At 36.5% G+C, this 24658-nt stretch overlaps 1 protein-coding gene across 2 annotated transcripts in view; it reads right to left on the reverse strand.

Moving 5' to 3' along the window:
• Positions 1-24658, reverse strand: part of C3H8orf34 (chromosome 3 C8orf34 homolog) — a 167680-nt gene that overhangs the window by 54389 nt on the left and 88633 nt on the right. For both annotated transcript variants that reach the window (XM_055706091.1, XM_027811177.2), the window contains exon 8: positions 4732-4867. In XM_055706091.1, the coding sequence (XP_055562066.1) occupies positions 4732-4867 (136 nt within the window). The remainder of the gene's footprint in view (positions 1-4731; positions 4868-24658) is intronic.

Genomic DNA, 24658 nt, shown 5'->3' on the forward strand with positions numbered 1-24658 from the left:
GGGCACCATGCATTTGCTCTATCTAATCTTAAAATATTAACTAAAATACTGCATCTCAAACCCACATTTGTATGCGACTAGCACTCCTTCCCAACATTCTTGTTCAGAAGCCTTCAAGCTTGTGGCACAGCATGTTTTCTATAATCCCATTTCTTTTTTAATCACATGCAACCCCTTTTTTGTATTCTATTGATGTTAAGAAGAATGAATGCAGCCCTTGCGCTATTAAAAACAAAAAGCTTCTTACTTCCAGGAATGCATTGGCAAGACTCCACAAGAACAAGATTTAACTTTTGAGCATGGCAGTGGGCATACAAGACTAATGGGTGGTCCTTATGGAAAAAAAAAAAAGAAAGAAAGAAAGAAAGAAAAAGAACCCCCCCTAAAATTAATTCAATAGTACATGAATATTATTTTATATCTTATGCCTGATTAGATTCTTATAAAATGTTCAATGTGCAAGTCACAATACATGAGAAAACATTGAAGTGTTGTTTGGCTTTTACAAATTGTCGTTTATATCTTTATTTAAGCCATATGAGTTTTGCTTATATTTCAGAATATCTTATGATTCATCAGCCAAATCTGAAAATCATTTTTTTGCCTGTATGAGAAATGATTCACAAAATTGTGTTATAGAATGAGTCAGTTTAATCTCTAAATCAGTCAGATTAGTTGTGCCCTTAGATGAAGAAGGAATTTTTATTATAATAATTTTGCTCAAATTATCTAAATCAAGATCAGTTGTACTAAAAGTGTCTTTGCTTATTTTCCAGACTAAATAGCAAAAAGCAGACCTTCCAAATACAGGGGGGGTTGTAGCCTTTTTTCCTGTATCTATAAACTTTGTTTTGTTCCACCTTGTGAATGATGTCACCCCTTTATTTAGATGACTTAATATGCTGCTTAACTTGCACTGTAGTCCAAGAACAGCTATGGGAATAACATTCTCTAGCTACTTTCCCATTTGAAAAACCTCTTAAAGCTGTTATCCATCTGCATTTCACTCATCGTGTGTGAAACATCTATACAGGAAACAGTAAGCTCTCTGTTTCTTACAGCTATATCCCAGTCTACAAATCAATTTATACATGAGGAGAATTAACCTCTCCTTCTCTTTCTCTGCTTTTTGGGGATTTTTGGTTGGTTGGTTTTGGGGTGATTTGGGTAGGTTTTTGTTAATCATAAGCTGTAAAAATCAACTTGAAAGAATCCCCCATTACCTCCTAGATATCTGGGTGGAGAACTTTACCTTTTATTAAAATTACTGACCTGGGCTCTGACAACACTATCATTTGAAGATGCCTGATGAAATTATCAGCATTGAAGGTAAGATACCAGTTTCTGAAAAAAAACCCACCTCAGATGCTTGAGGGTTTTATTATATTTCAAATTATGTCCATTCTCAGTCTGATTTCTTATGATTCGTGAAAAAGCTCTTACTTTTGTCCAGGTCACTTAAGTCAAGGGAGAATGTTTTGCCAAATGCAGCACCTCAGCAGCATTGCAGGTTTCCCCCCCAATATAAACTGGATTTAGCTTGCCTTGTAACAAAGTAGATTTTCATCTCTAACATAGTCACTCCCATTTAGCATTCTTTTTTAAGATCTTTCTCTGACACTGTGTTAAACACCGCATCAGAAATAGAACAGGGGAGTGGAGTACCCTACTGCAGGTGCTCTCAGTGAGCATACAGAATTAAACCAGCACTCTCAAGCTAAAGTAACCGGCACATAGCCATAGCCCTGCTCTCTCTAATTCTCAAATAATGAGTGAGCTCTAATGATTTAGGGCAAGAAAATGTAATATTAGTAGCAGGAGGGTCTAAAACTTACATATGATTTTAATGAGGAAGTAGGTTGGAATTTTATTGAGAGTATTTGTCCTTTCCAAGTGAGACCCAAAAATTTAAGCCAAATTAAGTTAAAGCTTGTACTGAGGAACTCCTTCAACTGTTTAAATAAATCCCTCTTGGAAGAGCCCCAGCATGTTCAAGAAAGTGAGGAACCTTCTGGAGGAGGTACCACAGAAGGTAAATTGACTGCAGAGTAATCAGAACAGAGTATTAAAAGAAAAAAAGAATACAGCAAGAGGAAAGAACTAGAATATGCAAATGCATGAGTAAAATTAAAATTTTGCCTGAGCCAAGAAGCATATTTTCTAACATTTGGAAGTCTGCCAATCAAATTTCAAGTAAAAAGTTGTATTCCTCCTACAGACAGCCAAAATACCTTCAGTAAACCTGATTTGGCAATCTGATTTGACAAGCCCTATTATCTACCGAACACCCACTGCCATTAATAGCTCCATTCATTTCAAATCACTTTATGCAACCAAAAAAATGGGTAAAATCAAGAGAAAAGACACGTTTAATTGTAACCAAAAGTATTCAAAACAACTTACATTGACTTTTTCAATTGTATTTAAATGTGCCTATAATCAAATCTTATAGTATTTATATATAAACTGTACTGCACACAAGACTACTTTGAGAATAAGAAAATAAAAAAATTCTAAAGCAATTAAATATACTAGTAGGTTCTGTATTATGACCTTACAATAAATACTGGGCTTTGCCATAACAATGGAGACAAATGCCAACACTGAGAAACTTGATCATAGAGATGACCCAAACAGGCTGTGATTTTATAGCACGGTGTTTTCAATGGCTGTATCACTGAGTAACAGAAAATTGAATTGCCCTTGGAACCGGAAAAAAAAATTATCTTTGTCCTTGAAACCACTTGCTTCATTCAGTTCTCTCTACCCACTACTTCAGCAATTGCAAGAAGGCACTGCACAAATCCGCTGTGAATGTATCGAAAGAGACAGCTTACTGCACTAATAAATCTATCTTGGAGTAAGAAAGGAAAGGTGTCCTTCCATAAGAAGGAAGGAATGCTCCAAAAGAACATACTGACTTCATAATCTTGAAGAATGTTAGTTTCCTCACAGCTGAATAAAACAGCTACACCCATTTCTCTCTTTCGACCTCCCTTGCTACTGATGAGAAGGTATATTTTTTGATTCCTCCAAAGTTTAAAGAAACTGCTAAACTTCAACAAGAGTTAAAAGGACCACAGTCAAGTAGGTATCATCCAGTTCCTCGCTGACTTCATCAAATAGGGCAGGGAATGAAATGAAGGTGTACAGGCAAAATAAAGCCCTGCTTTGCATTCTCTGATATGTGAAGTGACAAAAGGGGATTTTCTGAGATCCTTCTCTACAACTCATATCTTAGTCTGCAGTCATATAGTACAGCCAGTTTAAGGACAATAGCAATAGCCAAGGTTGCTAGGTTTGGCTCAAGATCTGAGCCGTTTGCTCCCTAGTGTGCAGGATTGAGAGAATATATAGAATCTTGGCACCTGCTGTTAGCGGCTACTTCAAGGAATTTAGAATTTAATTAACCTTTTTATTAATCCATACAAGATTTTATGTAAGTTCAAAAAGACCATGTAGAACATTTCTGTTTTCCTTACCTTTCTACTTGTTAATCCATGGACAACCAATGCCAGTTGAAAAAAGGTGCCACACTTTCATGTAGCTAGTTGTTTGGAAACATTTTACAACATAAGCAATTTGTTTCTAGTGAATTAGAAAGAATCCCATGACTAGCATGCTTGCTCTTTTCTTAAAGCATAAGGCCACACTGCTGTCAGCAAAACTCTCTAGAATTACAAGGCCATCCACCCAGTCACTGCTGCTCTGACCATACTGTGTACTGAAGTCCCCCGAGGCTCCACAACCCTGCTACAGAGATGCTAACGCATGGGTGATTCAATATGCCTGTAGTTATGCTCCCAAGCATCAGAAAACGTTTTGAAGCCCCTCTTCCTACATAAGTGCCTTTTAAAAGTAGTAATTCACAAGCAAAATGGAAAAAAAGTAGAAACGTAGGGTGGCATATGGCCAAACTTTTGACTTAATTTCACCACAGGTTGCTTTTTATTTACAAGCAGCTAATCCCCTCTCAAACTACACAATAGAGCAGCCATTGGCAAAGGCAGGCAGATAAAATTGGCATGCCTCTGTATTGTTCTTGCTAATCTGAACCATTAACAGAAGGGTGAGAAGGTTAGTTTTGTCATTTAAACAGGCTTAAATCCTTTCTCCAAATGAGCTTTTGTCTACATAGAAGAATGGATCTAGGAAATTTAAGGGGTTTCTGTTAGTGTTGCATTCTCAAGTTGACTTGGCTACAGGAATGCCAACCTGTTTATTTGGCCCTCATACTGTAAATGCAAGAATTATTTCCAGCTGTCAAAACCAAAAGGGGTTCAACCTGATTAAATTATCTTAGAGGTGAAACAGGATGAGATTATAAAGTGCTAAGAAGCAACTATTTGAAAAACTGAACTGCACCTGTGCAACTAAATCTCCATTTATACAGGTGCTTTTCAAATTGAATTTGAACCTTTAAATTCCCTGATCCATCTCCTGAAAAACCGCAGAAGCTCAAATAACTAATGAAATTCAGAGATAGAAAGGCTCAAAATACTTTCAAGCTGTGAAGTAAGCCTGAGACTTGATTCATTGTTGATGTGACATATCACGCATAAACATAAGGTGAACAACCCAAATGCCACAAGTCAAAGGGTAGCCAATAACTAAGTATTTTTCCTTTAGCACAGGAGAGGTATCACCTCGCCTATAAGCACAATACATAGCTGAAAATCTGGGGAAAAGAATGTATTGACTAGCATGATCTGGTTTTGTTTTGCTTTTTACCTGGCACATCTTGCGCAGATATTCAATGTGACCTTTGCTTGAGGCTCAGCCATATGAGCACTTCGAGTCTGATTAAATTTGCTCCCGGAAGACATCACACTTGTTACTCCTTCCATTCGTAGATCATCAAGATCCTCTGCAACAAGACAGAATGACTGGATGAACAGACAATTACATTTTGTAGCAATAAAGGTACTCCACCTGCAGAACCACTGAAGAATGGAACAACTCAAAACAGAAGAAAACACAGTTACCTATGTAATATTAGGAAAAGCATTTGAGAGGATTTTTATTTATATCAATTATCACTCTGTTACAAGGGGTTCCTTGAAAAACATTCAGTATCATTTTCACTTCGGTGCTGCCTGTTTCTTTCAATCTTTATTTCTCAGATTCATTTAGAAGAAACCTGTCATCACCAGGTACTATCCAATAGCTCCATTTGACATATGGCATATCGAAAATTCAGGTTTTTGAGTGTACATTCCTCGTCTGATTTTTTTCACCTAGCAATGAAAAAATATTGCTAAAAGTGCTGTGCTAAACCCAGCAAACATGAAATGGATACGTACATCACATCGGAAGAGACCATAATGTGCATACCCACCATACTGCTGTAATATTTCGGCGACTCAAAATAGGAACTGGATTTTCTACTATTGTAAAATCATTCCCATTTTGCAGGAAAATTGCTGAGACTCTCAGAGAATTATTTGTACAAGATCACACTGGAATAGTATATATCAGCAAGACTGTAAATGAATTCTCTTGGTTTACAGTCAGGACATTCTTTAAGGATAATCTATGTATTTTTTGCTGACATAAAATAGGCAAGTTCTAGATACCTCATGTATCCATAAACCCCAGTTTTCAGTTGTTTATAATTTGGTTAAGTTCTAGCTGAAAGGTAAACAAGCAAAACTGACTAGCTGCTATTGAATGAGCACCAAACCCTCCATGTACTGACTGATGCATGTGGCTTATGGTATACAGTATATCATCATCTAATTAAAATGTCTTTCAGATAATGTACACACAGGTACTTTCATATATTTATGTTTTAAAAAGAAATCTGATGTTAAAGGATCCCCGTGGAGCAGAAAGTGCATAAAGGCAGACTTTAAATCCTGACTTCAAACTGGGAAAAGTCACAGAGAATTTTAAAATCAGAAGAGGCAATGTTCAGTTTATGTTTAGCATTCAGTGCATGCTGAAATGTAGATTTTTTAAAAAAAGTAAAACCCTATGTCATATACATTTGTTAATTTTTCTCAAGGAATTTTCATTGAGTTAATTCAGCACTGGATATAATTTGTCCATGGCAAGCTACAAAAAGATGTTAATATTCCAGCTAGACAAAGAAGTATAACCCCATCTACCAAATCCAAAGAATAATTGCAGCATTTCCTTTAATTACTGCACTTCTGTCTCAGTATTGAATGATTTCAGTCTTTTCTGGATGCCTCTAATTTACAGTGCAGTTATTGCACTTTCTTTTCACTAAAGGAACTGCATTTGAGGAGCTACCTGGTTCCCTATACCTGTAACTTTGGATGGGAATGTTTGAATTGTGAGCAAGTTCATGTGCCATCTGGCAATCATCTTGATTGACCACATTCATTACTGAAGGTCCTTAATTAAAAAAAACCCACAAACAACAACAAAAACACCAAAAAACCCCACCCCAAAAAAATCATACAGTAATTTCAGTACTAAACTCTGTGTTTGTGTGTATATATTGTTCAACAATTTATAAGTGTTTTGCAGAAGAGCATTAGTTCATAAATAAGAATGTTATTAAAATATATACGAGTGCAATAATTCATTTTAAGAACAAAAAAAAGGTTTCCAAAGGTTCAGATGTTTCTATGTAACATCAGAAAGAATCAGTCTTAGCAGAAAAGGATTTCATTGAGAAGTCAATTCAGTTACAGGGTCTGGAACACTGAATCTTTTCTCTTTCTTTGTATTCTTTGCTAGACCAACTAGTGATGATACAGCTGAGCGGTTCAGTGATCTTATTTAGCAGCAATGAGGTAATTCACTGAGAAAAGAGAGAAAGAAAAGCCAAGTCGATGACTGCTTATGGGATGGAAGACAAGAATACTGCGAAACTACTCAAATCCTTAGAAAATTGTTACCTATCTTTGTACAGTGGCTGGACGTTCACATAAATGAAATAATCTCACTTGTGCTAATTAAAGTTTGTTATTTTAATGCATGACTGTGCACTGTATTTCTTTGATTGAATGTTAATTCTCTGCTGTTTTCTACATGAATTAGGGTATGTCTGTGAAGTCCTTATCTTGGACCTCCAGCAATTTCCATTAAGTATGTTCGATGTAGTAAAAAACCTACCTACAAAACAAAATCCCCTTACATTTCTCTCAAATCAGCAATTCATCAAAATAAATTCACACAGCTGCAATCTTCATGTATTGCCATAACAACAATACACAAAAATACTTAAAAAGTGAGATAAACATCACAAGTGTAATAGACCATAGCACAGAACCAGATGTTTTCTGTATCGATAATGCTGCACTAAGCTAAATTCTTTGTCATTTTTTAAACAGACAAGTTTCATCAAAAAGGGAAAGGGAAAAAGGGTATCTGTTTCAGCTAAACAAAAACATAGCCCAGTAAAACAAGGCAACACTTTTAAATAGGACGTTGTTTGTAATTATTTACTTCCTTCCTTTCTAGCGGAATGGCTGAGGAAAGGGAAAGGGGTACTAATGCCGAGTATTCTAGAAAGTGTGCAAGACTGCTTAATGTCTTAGGATGAAAGAGTGTGGAATCCTCTTACAACACCTCCTACAAGACTCGCACACCATTTGCTTTAAGGACAGAGCTCTTCTTATGTAAAACTCCTATTAAATGCACTGAAAATTCAGTTGCACAGAAGGCTCAGGTAAGCAGGTTATGTGCTACATTTTTTTATACAATCTATTCACTTTTGTCTCTTTCCTCCATTATAAAACACGTAGTTATTTCATAGGAGTAATTCAAGAATTATAAGGTGCAAAGTTGGAAAAAGTTCTGGTTCATCTTTACAGAGGTTATCACAGTTCAGTTTGTTCAGTCTAATGCTAAGAAAAGCACTAACTGTTTTCATGTGAGAGTAAAAAATACAGATAATTAATTCCGATTTATGTTACAGCAGGCCACCAGTGAATTCTGACGTCCCAGTAAAATAATGCCTCTTTCTCTGAAGCAATTAATTTCTCAAGGCGGTGTTCTTACATCATGATAGACACTGATGTATTCCATGTACATAGCAAGGATCACTGACTGAAGCACAGACTCTTAATATGCTCTACTACTCTCATTAAAACAATCTAACTCCCTCTCTCCAAAAAAAACCACCCAAAAATTAAGCCAAAAAACCCCAAACCAACAAAACCCTACTACCAATAGCACTTCTGCCTGCATTCCAGTAATTTATGCTGCTTTCTATGTCATAATTGTATGTTTCTTATTATGTTTACCAATGCTCTCTGGTTTAGATGAATTTTCTTATCTATACCAAGAGAGCCCCCCAAAAATCCCACCTTATTTCTGAAAGAACTGTTGGAACAAGCAGGAATTAGGCTTCCCGACAAAGAACACCTGACGCTTCACTCCTGAAAATTATGTTTAAACATTTACTTCAACAGAAGCAAAACTGGAGTTATCTTCTGCAATACGCTACGTACATGGTGTCATTTTTTTTCTTCTTACTCATCTATGACTTCAATGCCACAGAGTAGACACCGCTGTTAAGTCTGGCACACGTATTCTAATATATCTTTCTATTAACATCTTCAAATATTGGAATTTGGCCGCGTTCAGACCCATGCCATAGACTGTTGATGCAAATATCATCCTAAGTAAATCCATCAAGAGACTTCACTCCTTACAGTCACTTGAAATTCCTGAACCCAATGTTCTGAGGACATCTTAGTAAGCACCTGAAGTTAACAATAAATTCTCTAAATGCTTGTGCTTCCACTGAAGGATGCATGCAAAACCAATTGAAATATGATGTTGCTAAATCCTTGAGTTCACATGTCCACCTCTACCTGGATCATTTCTCGGAGCCAAATCCCAGCAGAATCACACTGCAAAACCAACACGGGATGACAGAAAGCGGCATTGTTTGCATGTACTGAAACATACAATGAACCCTTGATTAAAGTTCTCACTTTTAATCAGCAAGAGTGAGAGGAATCTGTCTTCATTTTCTCCATCTTCCTATTTTAAGCTGGGACTGGAATTAAAGTAGAAGGAGCCTTTTCTGACAAAGACATTCCAGTTTCATTAGAGCACACATCAGAATCTTAAGACAACTACACCACACACTGGCCCACAGCGCTCCTGCTTATTCTCCTTTTCCACTAGGTGGGATACTTGTTTACTACAGAAGACAAGTTACTTGCAGGCAAGACTGATGGAGCACTAACTTAGGGGATGACAGTGTCTAAGATGCAAGGTCTGGGCTTCAGACCCTTGCTCCAAATCAGGCAGATTAAGTTTATAAAATAAGTCTCGGATATCCCAGCTGCACAGACCACTAACTGAATGCAACATCATATTTAAATGAGAAAGTCCATAACCACAGCTGAAAAGAACAGGCATCATGCCCTCTTATCATTCCCTACTAGTAATTCTAGGACAAATGATCTAATACCACAAGCACCCACTGCTCACCCACTGGTTTAGTAACAGTGACTGACTATAGAACCACTGTTGCTCCACACCAATAATGATTTCAAACACATTGGTCTAAACCTATCAACTAGGTAGCTTCATTCAGTTCTAAAGAATTATTTCAAATACTTTATTTTTACTATAACAGGACTCTGTTATTGATTGGAGGCACGTTAATTACCTCTACATTTCCAATAAAACACAATTTAGAATATTTCACTTGTTACATCACATTCTACAATGCATCACTGCAACTGCCATAATTGTACAAAAGTACACGCACTAAAAGAATAATATAGAACTGCAAAAAGGTCATAATGAGAAAATTCAGAAAACAATCAGAAATTCTGGACTTCAGAAGGCATCTAAAGGAACATCTTTTAGTGTTTTTCCCTGGCAGACTTTTTACTTTTTGCACTTTAGCTTTAAGCAAAAAAACCTTTTTAAATTAAAAGAAAATTTTGATTAATATTTTTCATCAGCTCCAATTCTGATGTCCTTTATTTATGCAGCCACTATATTTATTTGAACAACTTCAGTTGAACTCTGCATTCTTAAAAGAAAACCACCAAAAAAAAAAGCTTTGTCATAATAACAGAATAAGCCATGTTCAAATCAGTACGCTTTTTTTCAATCATATCAAAAATATCAGAGCATTAAAGGAATGTATATTCAAAAGGCCTCATTTTGTTTTAATTTTAGTTTGTTTTTTTTTATTTTCTAATGAAGAGGAGCCAGCCATAATATTTTTCAAGTGTATTTGGTTAACATAGTACAGATGTTCCTTACAATATATATCCAAAATACTGAATTTTACATTACATTGTCACGGTTTTCTTTATAAAATCTGTTTTGCATTAAACTGATAATTTGCATGCTGCTAATATAAAACTTTACGAAAATGAGCTACGATGAATAATAATACATTAATTCAGTAGTACACCTCACTAAACATAAAGCAACTACAGTGATTTTCCAGCCAGTCAGAGCAGACAACTGTTTAGCTTTGTATGAATCCGTTTTTGCACTGAGGGCCACATTTGTATTTCTTTGTATCCACCTAATTTATTCTGCCAGCCACTTGGCAGGATTAAGCGTACGCCTTTTATTGAAATGAAAGTTGAGGCAAAGCATAAAAATTATAAATAAACTTATGCCAAACATTTCTAGTAATGCTGAACCTTCCAACACCTTTCTTTTGAAAAAGTATTTTGAATAAGTGTTTCTGGAGTGCCAGTTACTAAAGCATCTGTATGCTCTCTTCCATAAACCTATCTAGATCAAGGGTTCCTACAGAGGGAATAGCTCTCTTTCCCCAGCTACTCTTTTCTTTTTCTTGAATGGAAATGATCAAATCCCATATGCAGTCAAACACTTTACATGTCCCTTCAGAGAATCTTTGTGATGAAACACACCAAGTAAGAAGCAAGATGCTTGTACAGCTTAAATTTTCTACTGAGAAACTAGCACATCTCCCATTTTAAAAAAAGTGCTTTTCAGTGAAGCACTATACCCAAATGCACCCGACTGCAGACCAAGCTGTTGTGTTAGCAAAGTTCCAGTTAATTTAAGGACTCATATATGAGTGATCTCAGACTGGACAGTTTGGGCAGACAGAGAAGGCAAAGAAATCTCTGAACTCTATTTAGCAAAGGATACTTAGTGTGTTGTATGTGAAAGTTCATGGTAAGCTCTAGGTGTATTTAAGTCCTGTCTGAGACGGTAACGTATCAGTAATTCTATGACAATCACCAAAACGCTTAGATTATAGGACAGAAGGAAAAAAACCTGTGGATCTTTGTTATTGCTCTTCAAATTTCTGCCCAACTGCAACAGGCAGCCCTCCTTGTTACCTCTGCTAACTATGAATCAACGGTAAGAATAAGATGGCACCCAACAACTGAAGCTTTGCCGTTTCTTCCAGTTCCATCCCTCTATCAGCTTGTAACAACACTGCTTTGTCCTGAGACAGGACCATCTGTTCTGTATCACTATCCCTATTTTGGCCAGACACTGGGACATCTGGAAGACTGCACTGTCTACACTCAGAGAAGCAGACACTGTGCTGGATACCATCAGCATACCAATGGCATCACGGCTGACAGTATATGCTCTTCCTCACTCACTGATTAAATTCATACCACTGACGTATTTTGAGGGTAGAACAGAATTTTTAAATATAATTTTCTCTCTCCAGCTGGGTCAATCAAATAAACTAGCAGGTACGTCAAAACAATCCCACACATCCAATAGATAAGCCAGGTAATAAAGTTCCAAATAAACCATGCAGTTTTCTGGTAATATTTTTACTGAAGAGAAGTAAATGCTTTTTGAAGAAATTTTTGTTACTAAACTTTGTTACTTGAAACTTGGTTACTAAAAAAACTCTGTAGTTGGGGTGCTGTATAGGTGCCAGTTACTCTGTTGAGATTGTCTTGTGTAACTGGCCGGTTCAGTGCACTATCATGTTACATTTGCTTATGCTTTTGGTTTGGGTAAGAGAAAATTAGAAGGTTTTTGGTTTTACCACAATGCTTGCGCAAGCATACTGCAACACAGGACAGAGAGCTGGCTGAAACAGAAAATAATCTAGTGGTACATATGACACATGTGGTTGCTACACTTTCATTGAATATTGCCGAACAAGATTTTTGCCTAAATAATGCATCAAGCACTGCAGCACCTTAGTTCATGTAATGTTAGTTCATGCCTACTACCTTATACACCATAGAGATGCATTTGCTTTTACTCAGCACTACTTTAACTTCTGGATATGAAGTAGAATCACACATTTCTCTAGCAGATCTCATTCCAGAACTATAAAATCTTGTAAACACATTAAAGAATGTTACCTGACAAGTCTGCTTCTCAAGACACACGAAAGTTAATCATGACTCCATTGAACTCAACTGGAATTTGCCATTCTCCACAGACTGAAAAATCTATCTGAAGTATTGCAAGTTTCTCTTTTGGATTTTAGCTCATTGAGAGCTGTGAAACTCCGTAGCTCTCAAGACATGTTTAACTTTGGAGTCCACAGCACTGGAACAGAATGTGAACTACATCCCCTGGAGGCCACTGTATGCCATCCTCTGTGGAGTATAAAATCTGCACGCTAACCATTCAAAGTAATTTGATCAACTGAGCGGGAGGCAAAGATCCTAGAATGGAAAGCCAATTCAGCATCAGAGAGCAAATGTTCCTCAAAAAGTTCTGAAATAAACAAGGATGGAGGAAACGCAAAACCTGAAGAAGCACAATTGTCATATGCTGGAAGGAGGCAGCAGAAAGGAGTACAACATATCACAGAAGATAAATCGCTAACTCAGTATATTTTCCTTCTCAAAAAGAACCGTCTGTTCTAAATTCCTAGAGTGCAGGCAGTCTAACTGATAGATAATCTAAAAATGAAATGAGGTCAAACTTGCAGTACAAACCTTATCAACAGGAGGAACAGAGAAAATTAAAATATTACGAAGTCCAAACTGAAAGCATCTTCAATAATACACAGCAGAGATCTATTTCAAGCCAAAACAGAACAGGTAGCATTGCACTAAGAGGAAAGTTAGGTCAACACAAAAGGCCAAGTGAATCATGGCTTTCAGTCTTCAGGAGCACTAGCAAAGCTCACTGGCCCTGAAGTACTGTTAGCTCAGGTGGTGGACAAATGAGGTCAAACTCCAAGGTGCTATCCAGCAGTCACTAAGGATGCAGCCCTATAATCCAGCCCCCAGTGGTAATGAAAGTCTCACTTATTTCCATGCTCTTAACCCTTTCTACCATTCCCAGTGATACCAGTGCTTGATTCTCACCTGAGCCTCATGCGAGCTCATTCAGGGGAAAAATACGACATTATTAATGGAATCTTCTCCATCAGGCTTAGTGAGCTGCATAGGCACAGTGAGGGGGTCATAAAAGTATTAAAATAATTTTAAAGGAAACAACAGCAGCATACAACCTGGCATGAAGGAACAGAAGAGGACCATTTTCTTTAATGAAAGCAATCGATCATATTCAGTTACGCTCAGCCCATCTCCCAGAGCCATGCCCTAAATTGTGAAAGCATTAGGTATTTAAGCAACACTAACAATTCAGAATATGAACATATTTCTACAGGATTAAAGCACCAGAAGAAAAAAAAAGTTTATCAAAGTATCAGAAATAAAAGCAAGCTAGACATCATTTTTCCATGGACAGAAGGATACCCCATCTGCAACTCACCACTGTTGCTTTTAAGGACCTTAAATTGTGCTTCTCTCAAAACACAAGGATCAAAGTTTTCAAAACTGGTATTGTATCAGAATATTCAAGTATACATTCATAAAAGCTTTGCTAATATATTATCAAAATATGATCCTTAATAGTATGTGCTAGCATATCAAAATTTGGAATTTATTTTATTACATTTGCCAAGTAATTACTGCTTTTCTATTTTTTTCTTATTTAACTGAGTAATGCCAGCTGCTCTAACGACTGAACTTGTGAATAAGCCTGAACACAAGAAGCAGGTTAAGATCTCTTGTGATCAACACAATACCTTACCTTCTTATCACCTGTTCTTCATGTTTTAGACCTCTTGAAATACAGTAATGTACATGAATTAAATTAATTCTGATATTATAACTGTATAGAGATAAGTGCAGATTTAATGGGTGAGTCTTGCTCTACCACCAGTTGAAAGAAAAACTGAAGTTGCAGCCACTTCAAAAGTTTTCACAAATGAGAGAGGTCATTATGTGCTCAAAGAAATTTTCAAAACTTAGTAATTTACCAGTTTCACTGTCATGGATACAAATATTATTCTGAAACTAATGTACAGATACATTTGCTCACCCATAAAACGATGTCACATCAATTCAGCTGCATTCCCCCAAGTGCAACACCCCTTCAGTTTCCCAAAATATTCTGAAACATCGATAACGCTTCAGCGTTATCCACAGAAATACTTTTTTTTCAGCTCCCAACTGACATTTTCGATTCTCTATGTACACAGAAAGTTCCCTTTCAGATGAGCACCCCAGAACAGTCCTGAGTAAGAAGCTCTCCCAGCTGCCAAAAACGCTCAGTATTCCCTATCACCTGAGCAGCTCAGTTTGTAGCCCTTCTCATAACCCTTTCAATAAGCACCCTGAGTAAATACCCATAGCAGCTAACACAACTTCCTATCACACCAGTGAAGGTCTCCTGCCTGTTTAATGTTCTGTTTCAGGTATCATCTACTTATGAAACATTCATTAATGTGAAGATTCAATATAATTTGAGATAATGTCCCGTATAAGCAAATCAAACAATATAATCCAAATAAATTCTAAAAAACAGGTTATCAGAAACAGAATTCCCAAGGCACTGGTATAATCATAAAGTTCATAGAATTTGGAAGTTTTAACAGAAGTGGTTTGATGCCTTAAGCAAATACATTATTCAAGCCTTTTCACCAATGCTTTTGAACACATCAATAAACAATCAATATTCAAAGATGAAAAAATAACTAATGCCCAGCAGTGAGACCTTAACAATATTTTGTCTCTGGTAACCAGCCATACATGTAAATTTTACAGAACAAATATTTTTATCAGATCATTATGTATCATAAAAAAAAACCCCAATAAATCCAGCATAATTATTTGTGACTGACATAAACCAGTTGCTATCCATTTCCTGAAAAATACATGAAAAAATGAGTTCCTCTTCAGAAACACTCGAATATGTGAAAAGATTCTTCTATCCCTCTAAGGGCATGCAAGTAAGATACATTTCTCCATACAGCCAAATGCAGAAATAGGTCTGCAAACTATTGTCAGACACCTTGCCAAGCCTCCTCTATCCCAAACGTCACTTAAGGAGTACTTCTACAGTTAGGTGATAGTGATTGAATAATTAAATCTGTGACATTCTAAGGAATTGTCTCTCCACATGCATTAATTCACATTCACCCATGGTCATATATACAGTAATTAACTAACTAAGTGTGAGAAACAGAAATGAAATGATATACAATGTTCCTTTGCATACGTAAAAATTATGGCAACCATTCAGTCAGTTTCTGAGCATCCTAAATAAAATACAGAGTAATCCATGTATCAAGAAAAAGCCTTTGACTTCATGTGCTGGAATAATCTTTTAGAGATGTGGCAGGTGAGCAGAAGAAAACAATGCCACATGTAAGCCTTGATTAGGAATGACTGCATTCTCCATGTGCAGGAGAGAAAACAGGACTCTGGTCCACAGTTCAATCTCTGAAGAAGGAAATACAGCATAAAGAAGTAACTGTAACTGATCATGTAACAGGAAACTACCACAATGAATGGTAACGTCTCCGTAAGGCATGTGCAGGATGTGCACCCATCTCTACAGTGTTTTGAGGATGAAACCAGCTGATTTGCCTCAGAAATCGACAAGCAACAAGTGGAATGTTTCTATATAAAAACTGTAAAACAGGCACACGGCAAGTATGGCTTATCTTCTCAGTCTCAAAACTATGTTTTCAATTGAGTTTAGTTAGGCAAAAGATTATGTATGAAAACAAAATTAATTATCCTTCATTTGCATTTCACATAAACCATCCATAATGATTTATAATAATAATTTACAAACAGTAACAATAAATGCTGATTTTATATAATACAAATGTTACTTCTTCCAGCCTACTGGCAATACTTTAGTTCTCTGAACAATCTTGAAGCTGAAACTTCACATCAGAAGAGACCTGAAGGAAGACTAAGAAAGGATTATATGCAACAATACTTTGGTATTTAAATGTCAGCATTCATAGTTTCAAAACCAGGAAAATTTAAAAGACAGTGACATTTAAAAATTCTGCAATAATGTAGAAATGTTTTGGAGAAAAAATAAATTTATTTTTATTATATATTAATTAAACATAAATTATATATTTATATTATATATATGTATATAAAAATAAAATATATAAAAAATGTTATTTACCTTTGCTGGAAAGGACAAGTATGTGACTATCACTTTTTTTTATTATGAACTATGCCTTTAAGAACAATTTTGTGTTCTTGTTGTTTCATTTACAACATCTTTTCAAGTTTTTATTCTCATCACATTGAAAAGAAAACAATCTCTTTATAACTCCTGGTTTTAATAAAGTAAGGGGAGAAACTTTCTGAATCCACAATTGAATTTATTTCTCTTTGCATCTGGTTAAAAATCAAAACTGAAAAATCCTATTATTTGCATATTTATTTATATATAATTATTCCAAGGACTATAAACTTTCTCTGAAGAAAATTAAAAACAATGGAATGACTATAATTCTTTTCATTTCTATTTTATGTCTTCATTATTGAATACTTCAAAGATAACACCATTTCTTTACAGAGAAGAAACTTGGGCCACATCAATGCTACCCAGAAAACAGGAAGCCAATAAATGTAACCTCAGCGTGTCCAAAACTCCACCTTTTGTCACACAGGCACATTGTAACCTCAGCTGCTCAGTCCAGTAATGTATAAACTTTGTGTTTAACATCACATACATACATACATATCCTATTAAATTTTCATTTCTTTTTCAGCTGCTCAACATGTCCGTATTTTGCTAACCATTTCCATCATCATTTTTATACATACTTCCAAAGGTGACTCGCCACCTTGTTTCCCACAATCATACTCCCTCCCAGCAAAACCTTGGCTTTAAATGCATCAGTGGCCAAACTCATATTTCACTGCAGTGAAGCCAGGACTTGAACTTTTTTAAGCGTGCTTCCCCTGCAGCTTATTGTTCCAAGATAGTGATGATTTAAGGAGCAGTTTCACATTCAGTTTAAGCTAAACAAAGTCTGCACTGCCACTGAAAAAGTCAGACCTGCCCGTCTCCCACACATCAGCTGACTAACGCTGCCCACCCTTCCACTAGCAGTAGTGCTTGTGTGACCCAAAACCACTGGGGCCAAGCAGCTCACCTGTCTGAAGGTCATCTCTTTTTTTGCTGGGTTGATTTTTGGCCTAGCTCAGATTCACTCTTCCATTATCTTCTTTGAGGTTTCTTGCTCAGACATGGACTCTTTTAAGCAGGCACTCAGAAGAGCTGATTTTAAAACACAACTTAGTATTTTTTCCATTCGGTGTCTGGTGATATCAAACCAGTTAAATTAAATGAGGGTCATGGCTGGTTAATGAAGTTAAAATAGAGGATACTACCAGGAAGCATGTTCATAGTAAATGACAATACTACGTCACCTTGAAGTATAATTCTTATTTTCCTTTGAACGGGAAGCTGAAATCCTGTAGGCTACAATTTGAGGAAATACGCAGTAGATATTAGAAATTAGTTTTAGTAGTTATTTTAACGCCTCTTGTTTTGGATTTAGTTTATGAAAAAATATTGTAAAAAAAAAAAAGGAAAAAAAGAAAGATGACTGTAAGAAGGACTCAGAACACAGAATTACATACAACAGCTTCCAGTGTCAACTCATACTTACTGTTTAGTAAGTCTTACTGCTTAGACTTCAAATGATTTAATATCAAAGATAACTTAGCTCCTTATCTCCTTATATTTAAATCTAGCATCTGTCCTCTTTCTTACTCCATCTTTGTCCACGGGCATTTTTTTTTTTATTTTATACTTGCCTGTATTTTTACTGTACTTGCCTCTCCCTCACCATTCTAGTCCTCGCTAATTATGCAAAGGATCTAGTAGCTACTTACAACAATGAACAGACATCCTTCAACTGAAATGCTCCTTTATTTTTTATTTATTTTTCCAGCATTCTTATGTGATATTATAAACTGATCACTATCCTGATTTCTCTTCTTATTAATTCCTGGGTTTGAATTTCTCATATCCTGAATTCTTTTCAGTCTCCATAGCCTCCCTTTCCACTACCTCTCTTGCAGTATAACTTTTGCTACATTTTGCCTTTCTCATCTTTGCTGCACTGTCAAAGTACCCTACATATAATAATACTTACTGCCAGTATATTCACATACAAATATTTGTCTTCATGAATGCTGGGTCATTAAAGAAAATGCAAAAAGAGAAGCTGGTAGCACTACTTTTGATGTCAGCAGGTGCACTGCAGTTACTGCAGTGATGTGTCTAAGCCAGCACTAAACTTGCAAACTCAAAGTACTGCATGCCACAGTAACCCTGTGAATCACAGCAATGGCTATTGAGTTCTTTGGTTTGCTCAAAACTGCTAGATACATACTGCAAAAGCTGGCACTGCAGTGGTATCTGACTTGGACTGCTTGAAGATATCCTTTGTTTGCAGGGCAGTCACAGCATTTACTGCAGTATTCATAATTTATCTGATGGAACTTCTGTCATTTAATTTGTTAAGACAGAAATCAAAGTAGACAAATGGGATACCTGAAATTGTAGGTGGGCTAAAGAGCTGTTTAGAGGTACCTTGATTTATTTTTTATTTTCATTCTCTCTCTCTCCTCTCATTTTTATCAAGCCTTTCCAAACCTAATTTTGAGTTCTGCAAGTATGAGAAGAGTTCTTGTTCTGAAAAAGCATTTGTTCCTTTTCTGCTTTGCTATAAATTATATTTTACTTCACTCTAGTCTTTCTTCTCCATGTTGATTTGTCTTCCATTCTCTCTTTGCTTGCAGCGATTACAACCATTAGAAAAAAATATTCCATTTCCATTTAATTTTACAAAACAGAACACTGTCAGAATCCTTTTACATGCAAAAACTCTATTAGAAAGAATGGCTCACCAAGCAACAACCTTTTAATATATGATGAATCAACTGTTTTCAAGTAAGAGCAAGTAAAAAGTTTGGATTTTGCCTTGTTATTTACTGTTGTCATATTTATTTACTGCTTGCAGTATTTAGAATCTTAGGATTTTTAAATTCAGTGTTTGCACTTGGTATCATGTTCCATGTAAGAGCACACACCTTGCAAAAAACAATTAAAATCCTGCCTGGTCAGGGAAAGGAACACAAACAAAAAACAGTAGAGGTGGCTGTTCTGTAAGCGTCAAACCTAATGAGTCTTGAATTCTTACGGATTTTGTTACATCCAAATAATTTATTCACATTAATTTCAGCTGTTTGCCTCCACAGTTCTTATAGTATTCTCTCCCTACTAATTCTGCCCATCTTCCTTCTTTTCCTCTCCTTCATTAACTCAAACAGCTTGTCCCAAATTGCTTGAGCAAGTCAGCAGATGCTTTGTTTGATTCAGAGCCATAATACTGATCAACCTGCAGTAGTACCTCTTTAGTCTGTACTGAAGGTTCAGGGTGATACTAATGAGATTGTCTTCTATCCAGATACAATTTTCAGGAAATTGAAGAAATTTCATGTATTAGAGACCTGTCAAATTCTGCTGAAATCTGTCAGTAGAATTAAAAGTTACTAGGGCTTTAAGTCAAAGACAGATGGGCACACCTTACAAAATGATATAAATGCACAGAAAACCAGCCTCATAGGAAACCAGGGGCTGAAAACTTGCAGGGTAGAAACCGGTATACAGGGGATATCACAACTGGGTTACATCACACTAAACTCATGGCTTTGCAACTTTGTTACTGTGAACATCTCCACCGGTTAAGACACTGGACAAAACAAGCACTTCCCGTTTTATCAGATTTCAATAGTTACCATTTTATAAGCTTTTGTCCTTGAAATACCAAATGTATGCAGTCTCCAGCAGACTCACCCTGCCTGAAGTTGCTACCAGCCAAAACCACCTTCCCCTCCTCTGACAGACCTCGCTACTCTCCGAGGCAGAAACAGGCTTCCTTAATGCACTGGGCTGAAAACAACAGTGATTCACAAGCTAATTTACAAGCAGATCAGATGTCTCTGCCCTGAAGGCTTCCATATCTATTAAAGGTGCAGGGCAAGCCAGATGGCTGAGGGTGGCAACAACTTCAGCCAACAACCTCCTGCTGCAAGTCTGTCAGAAGCCAAACAAGAACAAATTTATACTCACTAATGATTTTGCATGCCCTTTTTCATTCCTTCTCTAAACTGGTATGTATAAAACTCATCAACGTCTGTCTCCAGTCATTTCCCTTGCACATTTTCCAATCTCCTTCTACTCTGCTGTATCCACTTTGAGATGAGGGTGCCTAGAATGGAAAGCCTTTATACCAAACTGAGATAGCCCACTGGATACACACAGGAACAACTGAAAGAGACTTGAAAGAAGTCAAGCAGGATATGCAGTGCAGACAATGCTCCATCTTGACCTAATAGCATGGGTCAAAGGTACCTGGCTCCTTTTACGTTTACAGCTGTCATGGGCCTGCAAACATACATCTCATCACAACCATTCATGTAATTGAGTAGTCTGGAAATTGCAGCAGTAGTTCAAATCAGTCTTTCTGACATGTTCCCAAACATTTCTCAATCACAAAACTCATCTACTGTCAAGCTGTTAATTTTTAGAAAATTCTTCCACTTGTTTTTGGTCTTGACCAACTTGGGTATTTTTTGGTAATGTTGTGAACAGCATTTTACTTATGATCTATAAGAATAATAAAATACTAAACTACAACATTCTAATAGAGGTACCCTACTGCTACTGGATTGCTAAAATAATAAATATTAAAAGGTCTAATGTATTTATTCATTATTATTATTATTATTATTTTGCCACACGGGCAGCTTCTAATCAATGATAGCACTTTATTTATCACTTTATGACTACTTAATTCCCTTAGTATCCTTTTGTGAGAGGCTTTGACAAAGACATTTTATGAATGTCCAAATCAGTCATACCTACTGGCATTCCTTAGCCGGTATTTTGCCAACACCTTCATGGAATCATTAATTACACACAAAAAAAAGGAAAAGACAGCTGCACTCAAGCCTAGCCTCTAGAACAGTCACCTTTTTATAGTTTTCTAGGGTGAACAAACTTGACATCCACCTTTAAAAAAAGGGGGAAGAATTCCCCCCTGCTAAAATGGTTGGTTATTGAGAGAAAGAGAAAGCGAGCTTTAAGTATTCAGTGTTTGAGCCCTGTACTAACCTCAGAAGTAATATTATAACTCACATCCTAACCATCAGTTTCTTATCAGAAGGTGTGAAATATTTGTATGGAAACTCCTCTGATGTCTTCTTTCTCAAAACTGGACCTAATAACTAGCTAACCAAAAATTAATCCAACTGTATAGGTAAACTCATAGAAAAATCTAAATACCAATTTTTAAGTGGGTCATTCCCCTTCAAACAAATCTTTAATAAATTCATTTTTTTTTTTTTTTAGTTTTAATGTAAAATAAGTATTTACTTCAAAAAAGGTATTTTCTGTTTTTATGACACAAGATGTTGCTTAATAAGCAAGTGCTGGGCTCTGTAATATTTCAAGTAAAGGTATTTGTAGAAAGATACTTGGTGGGAGTTACTGACACTGGGACACTACATACCAACCTGTCATTTTACACATCACAAAACTGATGCCAGTAATATGCAAGAAAATACTTAAATATTTATAATTCTTGGCAATTCTTGGAATGGCAGTGGGCAACAGAAGTGTTCTGATGCATGCTGATAAAATGTGTCGTTCAGGAGAGGTTAACAAGCAAACAGAACAGAACCTAACTGACTATTCCCAATGAGACACTGAACACGCTTATAAGCTCTTGAATACTGCTAATCATGGTCATAACTAATCCTTATATATAGGTGACTCAAAATACTGCATAAATATCATCTTACACCACTGAATCAAAGCCCAAGTTACAAGCTCTCAGAAAGGTTATGCTGCGGCAAAGATAATAGTAAAGAAATATAGTTTTGCCTTGCATTCACAATTGTGTCAGCAGAACGCTTCCTTGTATTAAATGGTTCTGTAAATCCTGGCAGCTTACCCTGTCATGCAGCCTGAATACACCAAGAAAACATTATCTATTTCACAGCCAAGAACCATTTATTTGGTACTTGGCAGACTGCTTTAAGGAACGATACAATGCCTAGGGAGTACATGCACTATTTATTCTCTAAATTTCAGCTCACTGTTAACCGAGTAGACAAAAGGGACAATAGCTCAGAGCCCATCCTGTTAGAATATATAAAACCAGGGACAGAAATATTTAATATACCGTTAGTTAAGGAATGCCTCTCGAGGTGAAAAAAATCACAAAGTTTTCAGAGTTGAGCAACCATTTTGGACCACTGAAAACAGAAACCTAGTTTGATGATCACCAACAATATTCCAGATGCTCATCCCTTCTTTTAAGAAAAGCGATTCTGAAAATGAAAAGGTAAGTTTAGTGTTACCTGTTCTGTATTTAAAACATGTGCCATGCTATGATCTTTTCTAGTTGAATGCCACCAAATGCATTTCAGTGATGTCTTCACACTAACAGGGGATGACTGATGTTCAGATGTCCATGCTAGTCCTTTCAGCTATATTCAAAAATATTGAATTATTAAGTTTAAAAATACTTGATTCCAAAAACACCAGGCTTCGAATGGATTTACTCCAGCTTTCCTACCCAGTAGCAATCATTTTGGTGGGTCTCTCTCAGAGATAGCAATGCTGGAACCTGCCTGTTGCTATCGCACAAGCCTGAGAAAACCTACTTGGCACCAGTCAGCATCTGCCTCTCAGATCACAGGGCCTTGGAGTTTCCAAGTAAGCCGGCAGTTTAAAGCTTTAGCTCTAACCAAAGACCAGGTTTACATGCTGCACACTGAAGCCAAAATACCATTGTAATCCCGTCTCCTAACTGCAGAGCTAGGACATAGACCATGCTTGTAAATTCGGATATAGGTAGCCCAGGTCTGTAATTGCACAACCCACTCAGGCTGCCCCTGAGCCACAGATCTTGCTGCTCGCTGTGGCTCCTCCATGAAATCAACATTCTTGTCAATTTCACAGCTACTATTAGCAGGGAACCTGAGAAGAATGTCAATTCCACCAGGCTGCCTCAGGGGGATCGGGCATCTTCGGACAAAGAGCAAATTGTAAAATTCCTGTTTCAATCTTATTTGGAACAAAACATTTTAAAGAAAATAGTAAAAATGTCTGCTATTCCGTCCACTTTCATATTCACACTTTTGCTTTGAGGCATGTCTCAATAGCCATGCAAATTATAAAAGTTGTAATTTCAATACTAAATGGCATTGAAAACAATAATCTGCCACTTTCAGTGATCCCCAAGGTACAGCGGAAAGATTGTAACTACTTGTCACAGGAAATGGCCTATCCTTTTATTGGCAACAAACTACAAGAATGCTGCAACATTCATTTTTAAACTGTAATTCTTGACATCACATTTATAATCTTACAGCAATTCTCCCCTTCACGGCAACGTCTCAGGAGTAATACTCTAGTGTTTGTAATATAGAACAGCAAAATCCTGTAGCCACAGACAAGATTACATTATGTGTATATATATATGTGCATTACCGACTATTCTGCTGGAGATGACTTGGGGTCATTCATATAAATATACTAAACATCAGGTGGAAAAAGTTTTTTCTATGTTTTCTCAACACAGAGACCATGATTCTGCAGATTTACTTCAGTCATCTCCCTGAAAACATGAAGATAGAGACATTTGTGACAAGTACAGCTTCAACTGTACAACTATTTTTCAGTTTCTTACAATATTAATAAATATTTGCAATTTTAGCTTATTTTTTCCTTATTTCTTGTACCTCTTAAAAGGATATGTAAAAAAATATTTCTCGATTATAATAATTTATTAAGTTATTTCATCCATTTCTAAGGGTTAGGAACATAAAAGTATGTTTGCCCATATGAAGGAAATTAAGTACCTATTTCACTACAGAGTTCTGAGAATTCAGACGTTGAAGCAGGAAGCCAAAATTTTGTGGCAAGTCATGAGAATTTCATTGCTACTGGGGATCTTGCTGACATTTCTATGGAAAACCCAGTCAATCTGGCCTCCTTGTAAGTGTCTCAAAACTTCAAATTCACCCACAGTTAGTAAAAGCTCTTCAGGTTAGCAGCTCACTCTGTCTGCAATATGGGAATATGGGCAGGCAGGTGTATTGTATCTGGTGAGCAGTCCACCTCTACATAACATGTTCATTTCAAAGGCTCCAGTACTGGACAATTAACCATTTATTTCTTCTTTCTGCTGGATGTTTGCCAGCATTGTTCTACCAAGCATCAGAACAGAGACATGCTGGCCAGTCAGCACAGAAAAAAGGGAAAATGCAGTATAGTGCAAATGGACAGAAAAGTGAAAGACGGGCTTGGTTGGAAACAGGTACAGAGAACAAGAAAAAATGTAATCATATATATATATAAAAAAATCTTCTAATACATA

The sequence above is a fragment of the Falco cherrug genome, chromosome 3, assembly GCF_023634085.1.
Source record: "Falco cherrug isolate bFalChe1 chromosome 3, bFalChe1.pri, whole genome shotgun sequence".
Lineage (NCBI taxonomy): Eukaryota > Metazoa > Chordata > Aves > Falconiformes > Falconidae > Falco > Falco cherrug.